This window comes from Channa argus, chromosome 9 (genome assembly GCF_033026475.1).
Source record: "Channa argus isolate prfri chromosome 9, Channa argus male v1.0, whole genome shotgun sequence".
Taxonomy (NCBI): Eukaryota; Metazoa; Chordata; class Actinopteri; order Anabantiformes; family Channidae; genus Channa; species Channa argus.
This window is the reverse complement of record NC_090205.1, coordinates 3,573,073-3,587,383: the sequence shown is the minus strand read 5'-3', so window position 1 is coordinate 3,587,383 and position 14,311 is coordinate 3,573,073. Positions and strand designations below refer to the sequence as shown.

At 41.5% G+C, this 14,311-nt stretch overlaps 1 protein-coding gene across 2 annotated transcripts; it reads left to right on the top strand.

Annotated features, from left to right (window-relative positions):
• Positions 1–4,772: 4,772 nt before the first annotated feature.
• On the top strand, positions 4,773–14,295 carry idh1 (isocitrate dehydrogenase (NADP(+)) 1). Of its 2 annotated transcripts, none has more exons than XM_067517236.1 (9): positions 4,773–4,933; positions 6,447–6,576; positions 8,647–8,938; positions 11,285–11,387; positions 11,779–11,956; positions 12,046–12,197; positions 12,282–12,422; positions 12,534–12,696; positions 13,224–14,295. In XM_067517236.1, exons 2-9 carry the CDS (start codon positions 6,455–6,457, stop codon positions 13,315–13,317), a joined length of 1,245 nt encoding a protein of 414 aa, XP_067373337.1. In that variant the 5' UTR covers positions 4,773–4,933; positions 6,447–6,454; the 3' UTR covers positions 13,318–14,295. The 2 variants fall into 2 exon arrangements, with proteins under 2 accessions (XP_067373337.1, XP_067373339.1); XM_067517238.1 differs by having other exon boundaries at positions 4,778–4,933; positions 6,444–6,576.
• The last annotated feature ends 16 nt before the right edge of the window (positions 14,296–14,311 follow it).

The following is a 14,311-nucleotide window of genomic DNA, read 5'->3' as shown; positions in this document are numbered from 1 at the left end:
AAGAATAACGTGAGATCCTCTGCACGTCTGAGCGACCTGCTGGTTTTCTCCCTGACACCAGCCAGTGTAGTGGAAGCAAAAGCTCCCATTAAGCATTAGGCTGGTTTGATTTTCTCTTTAGCCAACACAGTGCTTTGCTTTGCCCGTCTGCAGACAATAACCCAAAGGCTTTGCAATTGTTTTTTTGTTTGTTTGTTTGTTTGTTTGTTTCACGTGCTGCAGGGCATCGCCTGGATTCACGTTTGCTTTCATTACTTTCTGTTGCCCTCTCGTGGCTGTCGGCGTTTGCAGCTGCGGGACGGTTCGGCGCATACAGCCAGGAGAGTTTGTCTCAAACTTGTTCCTGCTCCTCCTAAGTTACAGATGCAAAAGGCCAGACACGGCCCTGCCTCTCCTCTCACATCATCACCTGTGCCCCTGTTGTGATGCTGCACCATCTCAAGTCCACTGGTTAACAAGAATCATTCTTGGAGCTGCAGTCTTAAAAAAAAGAGGGAACAACTACAGAAAAATGGGGACAAAACATAATGCATTTAAAATATAAACAAATACCTGTACTTTTCTTTAAGTGAAATGTCTCTGAAGCTTTGAATTGTAGATGTAGCTGTAGAGTTTTGTTCTTTTTTTATTTTCTCTGTCCACTCCTGCCAACCTTCCATGCTGGGCCCGGTCCTGTCAGGGGTTTTATTCATTAAAGGAAGTTTAATGAATAACAATAAGTTAATAATGAGTTTAATTAAAGGAAGTTTTAGCATCACATAGAGCATCCATTTATTAATCCTTACTATGTAAGTTAAGAAGTGGCTGTTGTCATTTTTGTAATATGTGATATCTACGGACTCATGCAACAACATGAATTTATCTTCTGGGCCTGGTTCGTTTGTGACCCGCAGGTCTGCATGAAGCTCTGCAGCATTACAAACATCCTAACACACTTTTTTTATTTGAAGCAAACACTGGGCTCTGAAGCTGCTCTAAAATGTACTTTAAATCCCAAAGTAGCAGTACTGCAGTAGGATAAGGACATCAATCCAAATAAGTGTTTACACACTGTTAAACCTGATGCTGGTGATGCCACGAATGTACGGATTCGTTCCACATGGCTCATAAGCAAAGTTTCTGCAGGAATCTCGAATGTTCAGGTTTTGTTAAGTTTCATTCAGGTTCACATTTAATGAGAGAATCACTTCAAAAGCCTGCTTTTTGTCGAGTTACTGTGAGAAACCACCAACATTCACTAACTGACACTTCAGCAATAAAAAAGCAAATGCTGCAAGAAGTTTTACTTTTTAAAAAGGATGAAATATTCATTTTCTTTTCCATCAGATATCAGTTTGTGAAGCCTGACAGAATTAGTCCTGAGCTGAAACATCTTATATATCCAGCAGGGGGCAGCAGTGCAGTAATGCATAATGCACTGAGTTTAAATCATGTTAATAATCCAATAATCTATCAGATTACATATGAACACATGCACATTTTAACTTCTTCAGTCTGTCTTGTATGTATGATCATAGGTTTATGATGAAGGATTCAACTCCCAACACTTGACTTATTTCTAATCTGTTTTTAAAACATTTCCTGAAGCCTTGATATAGTTAAAAACCTGCACCTGAGCGTAAATTGCAGAAGGGTGAGTCAGGAGGTTTTACTAAAAAAAGCATGGAGTGATAAACTGATGTCATCCAGATGTTTAGCTACAATATACTGTACTGCTATAAAACCAGATGTGGGCTCCTGGAATGAGTAGACTGTGATCACAGCACTAAACAGAAGAGCTAACAATCCAAAACAGACGCACAAAATCACGAGTTCGGCAGATCCCTCCATAATATACACTGGGTTACTCCTAACAACAACAATTACATACAAGTTGGGACATATGTATAATAATACATAAAAACAATGCAGGGATTTGCAAATAATTTAAAATCCAATTGTGATTACAAATACTGCAAAGAAAAACATAGCAAATGTTTTAAAAAATATTTATCTTGATGAAGTTTGGTTCCACTTTCCAAATTCTCAGGACTGGCGTTAGTTCTTGATAATTTAATAAGTTGATAATTTCATTAATCTTTAGCCATAATTTCTGTGCACAGATAAAAAGCCTTCACTTTGATTATGGATAAAACTGTTGACATTCTTAGGTGGTTCCAGTCCTATTTAGGCAATAGGAAGTTTTCTGAAATGACAGGGGACACGTCCTCTTCCTGTGGGGGGCCGCGGGGTTCCATTCTCAGCTCCGTCCTTTTTTCACTGTATATGCTCCCACTGGGGTCAATCATCCACAAGCACAATCTGTCCTTCCACTTTTACTCAGACGATTTGCAGATCAATTTATCAGTCAAGCCAAATGTGGGATAAAGCACTGCAGACCCCGTTGAACTGATTGGAGGATGTAAACCTCTGGCTGTCTCCAAACATCCTTAACTTGAATGAGGGTAGGAGGGTGTATGATGTCTGGCTCGTCTGTGAAGGGTAATGGCTTAAACCTTGATTTTAGTAGCCTGCCACTTATCTTAGAACGTCAGTGAAGAATCTGGGGGTGATTTTTGACCGTGACTTAAGATTTGATAAACAGGTTAATTCTGCGAGCTTATTTTCAGCTTCGTCTACTGGCCATAGTTGAGCTATTGTTATCTCAAAAAGATCTTGAGAAGACAATTTGTGCCCTTGTCAATTCAACATTGGATTATTGCAATGCACTTCATGTAGGAGTCAACCAGTCTTCGCTTTCTCGCCTCCAACTGGTTCAAAATGCTACTGCTCAACATGAACACATAACTCCGGTTCTTTACTCACTTCATTGTCTTCCAGTTCATTTTCAAATCGATTTTAAACTGTTGCTGTTTGATTTTAAAGCCCCGCTCTACTTGAGTGAATTAATAGTTCTTCAGACATCTGGTCAACGTCTTTTAGAAGTTCCAACATCCAGGTGCAAAATGTGGGGAGATTGTTCGTTTGCTGTTACAAAACTGTGGAACTTCTAACCACTTGACATGCGCTGCATTTTGCTGCAGATTTGTTTTAAATCCCAGCTGAAGATGCATTTTGCAAGCCGGCCTTTGATTCTTCTTTTAGGACTCAGTCTTTTTTCCCCTTTTTTGTTGGCTGCAGTCCTTTTACAAATGCGATTCCTCATCAAGCTTCTTCAGACTGGGAAAAAATCCACATGGGATCCAGATGAAGCTGCCAGATTCTTAGGTCCGTGCTGGACTTTAGATTTTGACTGTTTTCTTGCTCTTCTACTGCTATTTATGTGGAATGAATGTAATTCTGTCTGTGTCAAGGTTTTTGTTACGGATGGACCCAAGAGAGGAGACAGTGCGAGGGATGAACTAAAGGGCTTTCATTGACAGGAGGGTACAGAAAACAGGTTCAGAACAGATAAGACTCAGACAAACTATCCACAGGACCGGAACACGAGGGGCGTTAACATAATAGAAAATAGGAAGACAACAGAAACTAACGGCGACAACAAGAGAGGAACTCAGTTAACCAAAAATAAACACTAAACTCAGGACTAACAAGGCTGGAAAATCTAATAGCCTAAATAACCACACAGGGGAAAAACTAGGAGAGTAACAAACTGAAATAAAACTCCGAAATGAAAACAGGGCACAGGGAAAAGCATAAGCTACTAAATAAACAAGGCAGGGAAAAACATGAACTGACAAGTAAGAGGTAATACACAGAGGGGGACTAAGGAAAACTGACAAACAGAGGTAAACCACATAAATAAGGCACAAACAAACAAAAGTCACTACACAGGTAAACACATAGGGGAAGTGTAAGGAAATTGACAGACCAACTAAACTAACGGGACACGGATAAACAAAACTGCAAACAGGAATCTCACCAAACAGGGTCCAGAATACAAAGTCCAGAAAGAAACAAGAGTCCAGAATACAAGAGTCCATGAAACACACGTTCAGCTTTACCTGGAGTCCAGAGTCTACTGTGGGGTTGGCGATGGGTAATAACGACGGCAATGACGACGGTAACAACGACGAGGATCTGGCAGGGGAGTGAAGGGAAGACTGAACTTAAATAGAGGAGGGAACAGGTGCAAACCATCAGGGACAAACGAAGGCAAAGCTGGGGAAAAGAACCAAGGTACAGGAAGTAGGGAGAAGGGGCCACAAAATAAAAGTCCACAGACAGGAAGTGCACTGGGACCATGACAGTCTGCCCACAAGAGTTTAAGACATACTTTTCATTTTCACTGTAGACTATATTTTATTTGATTCATAAATAATAATAATAATTAAATAATACTGTGCTAATATTTCTGATATTTTCTTGCTGAATTCTAAAAAAAGACAGTGAAATAAATGTTCAAACCCAGTGCTGTAGCTGCAGGGAGTATGACATTATTCATTAGGTTGTGTTCCCATGAACATGGAGTCTCCAGCCCATCAGTTTAGGGACTCATGAATAATGCAAATTAATATTTGCATTATATTAATTTATTCGGCGCTAATAGCCACCGAACAACTTTCTTTAGATGGGGATCTGGGCTGTTTGTAAAGATGGATTGACGGATTGACAGACAACCTAAACAAATTTGGGGTTATCAAATTTCATAAATGTGTAGACAGTCAGTATATAAAAAGACACGTAAAATCAGCTCTGTCATGTTTTTGTAATGACATAAAAAGCTCAGAATCATACGGACCAATCAGCCGGCTCTGTTTATAGACCCTGCCCGGACAAGCCACGCCTCTCTAACTGGGTGGGTGTATATGATTGGTTTATTTAGCGTTTCTTCTCTTATCGGATTGGCAAGTATTGCTTCCGTGATTTGGAGCGGTTTGAAGCCGGTCATCTGTCTGTTCTCTGACCGTTCTCTGACCGTCCGAACCTTTTAAACTCAGCTTAACCAGCCGCACGGTTCCTCCCTGTTTGTTTCGTGGACATTTACATTAAGGTAGGCCTTTGTAACACGTACTAAAATATTTTTTGCTGCAGAATGAATTAGATGCCACAAACAAGGAAGTGTAAAGTACTGGACTCTTTCCCATCCCATCTTTGTCTTGCTACCAACAGCATCGGGCTAACGTCACAAATCGCTGATTTTCACTGAAAGGGTTCGCGTTTAGTGCTCGACCAAATCGGATTTAAGCCAAACCAGTGCGGTAAAATGAAGTCGTATTCAGGCCATGTCGACCTGTGCTCGCCCAGGCCCTCAGTAGCCCCATCAAACTGTTGTTTATTGGGATTAGTGTAAAAAAATGCGCCATGTTAACGTTTGCATTCGGCCGCCTCAGCAGTCTCCTCTCCGTCCTTTTAACTGTGCTTAAAATGTTGTCGTCTGTCCTACTAAAAGGTGCAAACCCAACACGCTGTGTAACTATTGTGCAACTATTGTGAAACCACACTTCTGTGCATTGTAGCTGTTACGTTATTATGATTCTCTTTTCAAAGCAGGAACAGTAAATATGACGAATTTTTGGCATCAGTCAAAACTGTTCTTCAGTAATTTGGCTCATTTTGACACACACACACACACACACACACACACACACACACACACACACACGAGGATTAGGGAGTTAAAGCAATGTTGATTCACTGGTCTGGGTCCTTCTAGTTTATGTTGTGGATGAATTCATTCACTGACAGGGTTTTGTGTAGGGAGACATAGTTTCTCTGCTAGCTGTACTCGGACTGCAACTAACAATTATTATAATATTCAATTCATTTATCAATGTTAGACACTAGGAAACGGGCAGTTCTCACTTTTTCATAGTCCACATTATTCCATGTATAGAGTCCTAAATGACCAAGAAAAAACAAACAGAAATAGTTTTATTTAGTTGATTATTGATTCTCTGTTTCTCATTTGAAAGGGCCCCGTGAAATAGGTTGTAAACGTTGCTTTCACGTTGACGTTTAGTCATTCAAATTTTTTGTCCGATTGCTTAAGTTAATTTATATTCTAGGGCCAAAGCAGAGCAAAAAACCCGCATCACAACTTCTTGAAGCCAAAACTATTTTGTCTTTTGAAGCCACAGACATTGGTTGAGTTTAACACTTTGTTAATTATTAATTTTAAGCAGAAATGACAAATGTTTAATGGTTCTGGCTTCTGAAATGTAAGAATTTGCTGCCCTTCCTTCATTTACTAGAAGCATTTTTCAATTTTAGTCTTTGTCAAACAAAATTTGAATGAGATCTCTGTCAGGTCTAGCAAGAAGGGGAGTCCATTGTCCTAACAAAACATGATCTGTAGATTACCTGATAATAACATAATTGTTAGGTGCAGAGCAGAGCCCCTGCCATCAAACCAAGAGTAAAATACAGGTTTATTTATAGTCATAGCACAGTATAAGAGCAGTATATGATCTATGTTACATCAGACATGTTCTCTTCTTTCCCCAACCACAGTTCTTTATTTCTCTCTCACTGTGTGTGTGTTTATCCCCTGTGTCCACAAGCAGCCTCCAAGATGCCTCAGAAGATCAAGGCAGGATCTGTGGTGGAGATGCAGGGAGATGAAATGACTCGAGTCATCTGGGAGCTCATCAAGGAGAAACTCATCTTCCCATACCTGGAGCTCGACCTGCACAGGTACAGACACCTCAGTGGAACGACCACGTTTTGAGGTGGACGGCATTGTAGATTGACAATGCCTTATGTATGTCGAATATACCTAAATATTTTTTTAAATGTCTGCACTTATGCAGATTATACTCTTCAATATTGCCTGGTATGAGTACATTTTGATCACGTTTTACCATAGTGAACAGTGCACCATGCTAACCAGTGCTGGGTGCAACCGTGTGAAATGACATTTCCTGCCGTTCTGGGATTTCTGGTTAGGCTTGTTCATCCTGGATTCTCCCTGTGGAGAGTGTGATAAGCAAAACTTATGTGAGTATTTGATAAGCACCTAAGTGTGATTGGATTGGTAATAAATATGGATTTCTTACTCTATAAACGTCAACAGTTTCCCGACAAAGTTACCATGACAAATTCAAATATCTTGTTTTGCCCAACCAACAGAAAAGCAGAAATTCAGAATATTTGAGATGCAAAAAAAACTATCTTGAATATAGGCTCTATTTGTTTGAAGTCTCATGGTCTCTATCACAGTAGAAAGACTCTCCAAACGTACAGCTTATTAATCTGTGGATTATTCTTCAGTCGGTTTATGAAATTGGTGCCAAATGTCAATCACAGTTTTCCAGAATTGGAAATTACATCTTTATATTTCTATTAAATAGTCAGAATAAAAGTACATTCTCACAGAGAATTGAAAAAGTACCATATGGACTTTGTCTAATCATCTCAGTGTTTATACCTCAAGTTTTCTATGAGCTAATGAAATGAAGACTTGCAGTTTGTCTTGATTCGGGACCACTAGCACATGGCTTCAGCGGATGTTTGGATTGGGTTTACACATTGCATTGATGCACTTTCTGTCCTCTTTACAGCCTTTAGGTGTGATCTCAGAGATGAAGTAAATCATTTTCGGTGAATACTATCCATTTTGAGTTTGCACACGAGAGTTCATTTTATCATATGACCTCCTCCTGTTCTTATCTCTTCTGTGGACTTTGTTTGGGTCACATTGTGTTTGTGAGCTTATTGTGAAGTCCAAGTTAAAGATGTTCACATTTGGACATATTCAATACTTTTGCATGTTCAATGACATGTAGTAATTAATTACTACTAATTGACAGAACTATTGTATTTATCAAAAAGGTTGAGGATAAAAAAGGCCTTAGTGGAGTTTTTCTGGCTCAAGTAATCATCAGACTTTTGAAGAGATGCAGAGTAACACAATTATTTGACAGAATTCTTGTCAAATGTGAAGCAGTTTGTTAAAATTCCTCGGCTCAGTGGTATGTGTCCAGTTAGTCGTGTTAAATTGTTAGGGCTTGGTTTTGGGGGAAGGGGAGGAAGAAAGTGGGTAAAAGGTCGTGGTTGCTTTCGAACAAAGGCGAGTGCACAAGAAAGCTCACAGGCTTGAAGGGAAAGCGAATGTTTCCTGCTCTGACTGTGTTTTTTTTTTTTTCCCCCCTCAAGTGCAACAACAGGAGCAACTGTTCTACTTCTCTCTGCAATCAGCAATGGTCCAGACCATAACTGCTTCTTTGTTTTTGTCCACGTTTCACTGGATCTGCTCGTCACTTAGGAGGAAGGGACGAAGGAAGTTAATGGTCATTGTTACGGCAGACGCTGTGTGAGGCGCAAAACTATAAACTATTGCACAAACTATAATTAGTCTAGATATAGTTTTTATAAAGCCCTGGCAGCACTTTCGGTTCTTCTTCAAAGGATGCTCACACACTCACTGACTGTTCGTCCATGTGATTTATGTCCCTCGAGACAGTGATCTTGTTTCACATCACAACATTTACCACCTGGCTTCTAGCCAAAAGCAGCAGCATATGATCACTTTTGGTGCTCTGTACGTTTGTGCTCCTGGACTGAATACATGTAAATAACCCCAAAGCCTCAATCAGTGGGAGCTGCAACTGAATATTTCTCACATTCTTGTCCCTGGTTCTTTATGTTGGCTTTACAATCTGTACTACAGCTTCTGTTCTCGACTCTCAAATCAAAAAAGGTAAAAAAAAGTCTTTCCTGGTACTGTTAATTTAAACTTTTGACTTTTTGTCTCTTTTTGCAAAGCTATGACCTTGGTATGGAGAATCGAGATGCGACAGATGACCGGGTGACGGTTGAGGCGGCGGAGGCCGTCCGCCGTTACAACGTGGGGATCAAGTGCGCGACCATCACGCCGGATGAAAACCGAGTGGAGGAGTTCAAGCTTAAGCAGATGTGGCGCTCGCCCAACGGCACCATCCGTAATATCCTAGGTGGCACAGTGTTCAGGGAGGCCATCATCTGTAAGAACATCCCGCGTCTAGTGTCTGGCTGGGTCAAACCCATCATCATTGGCAGGCACGCCCATGGAGACCAGGTACCATCATTCAACGTGTTTCTGCAAACTGAAATAAGCGTGAGGGGGGATGTGTGTTGTCAGATCTAATTTCTGTCAGTTTGATTAGAAGAATCAGGGCCAGAGTGGTTAGAAATTCACAAGCTTCTTTAGCTGCATGTGCTGTATAATAATGTGGTTTTAGAGTTTTATTTCTGCTCTGGATTATGTTTGACTACATGAGCTGAACACAGCTAAACTAAGCTGGCTCAAAGTTTAATTATTTATGGCAAGACTGTGAGCATCTTCAATCTAAAGTTAGTTTTAGAAGTAGTTTCAATTGGCACCATGTTATTTTTTAATCCAGAATGATCCGCTACAGTTTGCTGGGTGTGTTTTGCGCTGATACCTTGTCCGGGCTGAGCTTCTGGAGTTTTCCATATTTTCCATATTCAATGCACGCAACATAGTTTAGTATACTGCAACAAAAAATGTCAATGACTCAATATCTTGTCAGATGTTAGGTGTCGTCTTGGTCTCAGGATGTCAAAATGTGAACAGCGCGATGATGAAGAGGACTGTTGAAATACAAATTGAACCAGAACATTTAGTGGTCGATTCATGGATCAGATGTTTGCGGCCAACTTGTTAAAGAACACCATGTTATGCAATAAGTACTGAAACATTAACAGTTGGATATGTGTGTTTAAAGTTTAGAAAAAGTCAAATTAAGTTCGCCTGATGCCCTGTTCTCTCACCACCTGACTGGATTAAACTAGTGATTACACTCAAAGCAGACTGGAGCTTTTGAAGCAGATGTGTGGCAGTGAGATATTGCTAAGCTTCGCTTCACTTCGTGAAAAGTCATGTGAACCCAAATGAAGCTTCATTAGCATCACACTTGGATCTGCGTGATGTTGCGCTAATGTTAAATATTATTTCTCATTCTGCATCTGATCATATATCATAATGCGAACTTTATTGAACGAAACAATGATGGCAGCATAAAAACACTTTGTTCTGAAGTGAATTTTTTCATTCACTATTCACATGCAATAAAAAAGCCAGCAGATGTCGCCATTTGACTTTTTCAAATGCTTCTAAACTTTGATCCATTGTGCCCCTGGCTCATTCCAACACAGTTGCTTCATATTGATTTGGAAAGCTTCGGTTTCTTCAAAAAAAAAAAATGCAGCAAGAGAAAGAACCGCACGTTTTTGCCACGATATCCACTCTGTGCCTCCCAAACAATCTTCTCAATGTAAAACACTGGTCTAGATATAAGGCCCTTTGGGTCTGAACCCAGGCTGGAGTCCACCATTGACCACTGACCTAAAGTGGTTTGGTGTTTTGGCTCTTCTTCAGTGGTAATGGAACAGCCTGACTGTGTAAGAGGAGGCTAACAGGCTTATTTAGCAGGTGAACCGTCTAATGTAGAATCTTTGGCTGAACTAAACGTGCGGCAGCCTGGCAGAGCCTGCTGGAAAGCAAAGTGTGCTGGATTTATAACACAGTATTAAACAACGGCATCTTTGCAAAATTGAAAAGGGCACAACTTGTTTAGTTTTAACTGAGTCGTTGTGCAGCTAACAGCAGTTTAGATTGTGCTGTGGTGACACACCAGGGTGTCAGCTTATGTATAGGCGTGGTAGTGATAGTCAGGAGAGTCAGTTAATAATTGTATTTCCTCAGCTGTCCTTTGGACTACAGTGCATTGCTCTTCCAACCTAAACCAGTTTCAGCAACATCACAACAGACGGGTTTGTGGCACTCTGCCAAAGTCAACAGATAAACTTTTCCATGAGAGAAATCGAGGTGAAGTTTAGTTACATAATATCCCATGGATGTCAGAGCTGAGCATGATGACATTTCTCTTTTGAACTTTGGTCTAATACCACTTGATTGGTCAGGGGTTGGACCTTTGTATAAATCATTCTGTGTAGGTCACTCGGGTCAGTAGTTTGACTCTTTATGCAGCTTTTCTCATTTGTTTGAATGTGGAAGTGTGGTTATGCTGCAGAGGTCAGTACCACAGGGGGCTGTGCCTAAGTGATCATGTCATGCAGAAAGAAAGAAGAAGTTGGATCCGGTTCTAATGTTTCTGCAGCCTAACATGACTCCAGGTTAGGGTACTGTGTTTATGTACATGCAGAAACACATTCCTGGTGTAAAATCGTGTCTGATAGTATCACAAAGCTCTGTGCAGCGATACACATACTTTACAGTAAATCCATCCCTCCAACTGGACCAAGATTGGGTTTTGTAGTTACACTGGAAACAACACCCCCCACTAACGTAGCCCTTTATCCCCTTTTTTAAATTGTGTTGTGTGAATCCAGCCATAACCTTTTGTTTTTGTCTCTGTCTTTCTCAACGTGCTCCCCACAGTACAAAGCCACAGACTTTGTGGTGCCTGGGCCTGGGAAAGTGGAGATGACTTACACGCCCACAAACGGACAGCCAGTCAAATATCTTGTTCATGAGTTTGAGGGTAAGAACACAACCAGCCCGGTGCTCTAAACACTTCATTGCATATGAAACCTCTGCTGATTCCAACTAGGTAGTACAGTGGGTCATGGACACACATGTCAGGTGTGCAGATATACACACACATTAGCCTAAATCCAAAATATCTTAAGGCAAACACATCAGATACCATAATTTGGATTTCTGAAACCACTGAAGAGCTTTCACAAGCATGTTCACTGTGGAAAACATTGAAAAATGTTTTTATAATGTTGCAGTTTTTATCACTGAACGTTTACACTGAGTCGCACACTGACATAACATCCACAAAACGGTTTTCATACTTTGCTCATGCATGTGGGCACAGTGTATGTGACGGTGTTATCCTTAGGGTATGTAATTGTATGTGTGTCCAGGCACAGGCGGTGTGGCCTTGGGAATGTACAACACAGATGCGTCCATCAGAGAATTTGCCCACAGCTCCTTCCAGGTGTCTCTGTCTAAAGGCTGGCCTCTTTACCTCAGCACCAAGAACACCATCCTGAAGAAGTACGACGGTCGCTTCAAAGACATCTTCCAGGAGATCTATGAGAAGTGAGGATGCTACACATGCACCTTTATATCCCTCACACACACACACACCAAATATAGCTGACAACCCTCTGTCCTCGTGTGTACTTCAGGGAGTACCGTGCTCAGTTTGAGGCCAAAGGCATCTGGTATGAGCATCGCCTGATAGATGACATGGTGGCCCAGGCCATGAAATCTGAGGGAGGCTTCATCTGGGCCTGCAAAAACTACGATGGAGACGTACAATCGGACTCTGTGGCACAAGGTTGGATACATTAACAGCTATGAGATCTGAGTTTTTCATCGGTTGGGTCAGAGATGTCCTAATGTTTGTGCGCCTCTCCTTCAGGCTACGGCTCCCTGGGTTTGATGACCAGTGTGCTGATGTGTCCTGATGGACGCACTGTGGAGGCTGAGGCTGCCCATGGCACCGTGACCCGTCACTACAGACAGCACCAGCAGGGAAAGGAGACCTCCACCAATCCTATAGGTATAAAAAAACAAAAACAAGTGTCTATACCGGAGCATTCAGCAACTCGTACAAGCTGAATTATTCTATATATTAACGCACATCCCTACACTGTGCATCTGTTTGTTACAGCCTCCATCTTTGCCTGGACACGGGGCCTGCTCCACCGGGCAAAGCTTGACAACAATGCAGAGCTGCGAGTGTTTGCTGAGGCACTGGAGGCTGTTTGCATTGAGACCATCGAGGCTGGTTTCATGACCAAGGATTTGGCTATTTGCATCAAAGGACTGCCAAAGTTAGTGCCATTTTAACGAAAGTGTCGCTGCTCGCTGCACTAACAAAATGTACTGTTGGTTGCAGGGTGTCTCACGCTGTCGTGCCATTATCTTATGTCTAGCTGCATGTGTGTTCTACAACATCAGAAACCCCACCACAAACTACTAGTTTGGCCATGTATTCGCAGTGTGACACTGACACACCAGCGCACAACCTGTGTAGCCTTCAGCGTAGATTCAACACAGGAAATGAAAGAAGAAGTACATATTTTTAAACCAGGACCTGTAATGAACGCACTCTGCAGAGCACTGCTCAAGTTTAAGGAACGCGGACATAGTTTCTGATCAGTTCTGTCATTTGTTGGCCTCAGTGTATTTGCTATTGTATTTGTTATTAGGAGCATTAGAAATACTGTGGCAAAACACTACAAATGACAGGTTAGGGGTGAAATGGTGAAATATTGCCGTGGAAACCATCTTGGTTGCTACTGGACTGAATTTCAAAGAAATGTAAAAATAATCCCTCTCTCTGTTCCTGTGTTTGCAGTGTGACACGTGCCGACTACTTGAACACCTTTGAGTTCTTGGACAAGCTGGCAGAGAACCTGAAGATTAAGCTGGCCAGCCACCCGAAACTGTGATCTCACCCCCAGCGCCACACACACACACACACACACACACACACACACACACACACACGCCTTCCCAGCCTCCGCTAATAAACAGACACACACATTGAGACACATACTCGCACACACACGGGCACCTAAACAGCTACTGTAGTTAAAACCAGAGCTGGAAGGAGGGTGCCCGGGACTCCAGCAGGACCCCACCTGGTGAACCCATCACGCAGGACACCTTGTCCAGAAGGAAGAGGACTGGAGGTTTGTTATCAGTGTCCCTTCACCAGTAGATGAAAAGCCATGCTGACGGCACATTCAAACATTAACAGAGGGAGCCTTCAGACCCTCACTGCCTTATTCATCATCAGTCCAGTCGACTCTGGTCATCTCCTACATCTTGTGATGTTTTTATAATACCTCAGGTTACATTGTACATTTTAGGGTCAGTACGAAACCCAAGCACTACACTGTCAGCATGTTTTTCCCCAATAAACCCTTTCAGCGTGGCACCAGAGGGACCATGCACACCATGAATTTTTACTGTTAAACGTGATGGAACAGTTAACATGTGGACAGATGCTTTTGTTTGTAGCAAAACTTTTTGACTCTTCTAACACGGTTTACAAAATTGAGAGCATTAAAGTGAAATACACTGCTTTTAGATTTATTGTTGTCATGAGCCTCACAGTTAAGACATGTATTTATGAGTCCTTTGTTTGTGTGTGGGTTATAACATACTGTATGTGCAGAAAAAAGAGCTAAATAAATCGGCCATCTGCTGGTTGGTAATCAATGTTTCTTCGTGTGTGTGTGTGTGTGTGTGTAATGATTCTTAAAACACTCAGTTGTGAAGGAATTCTGTTATTCTTCTAGTTAAACGGCTTGTGGAGACGTTATTATTGAAGCTTGGTGGTTGTAATTACAGTCGACACTAAAAGTATTTGGACAGTTGCATATCTATTACTATGCTTCAATAAAGGGCAAATGAATCCTCTGCCTTAACTGTGTGTGT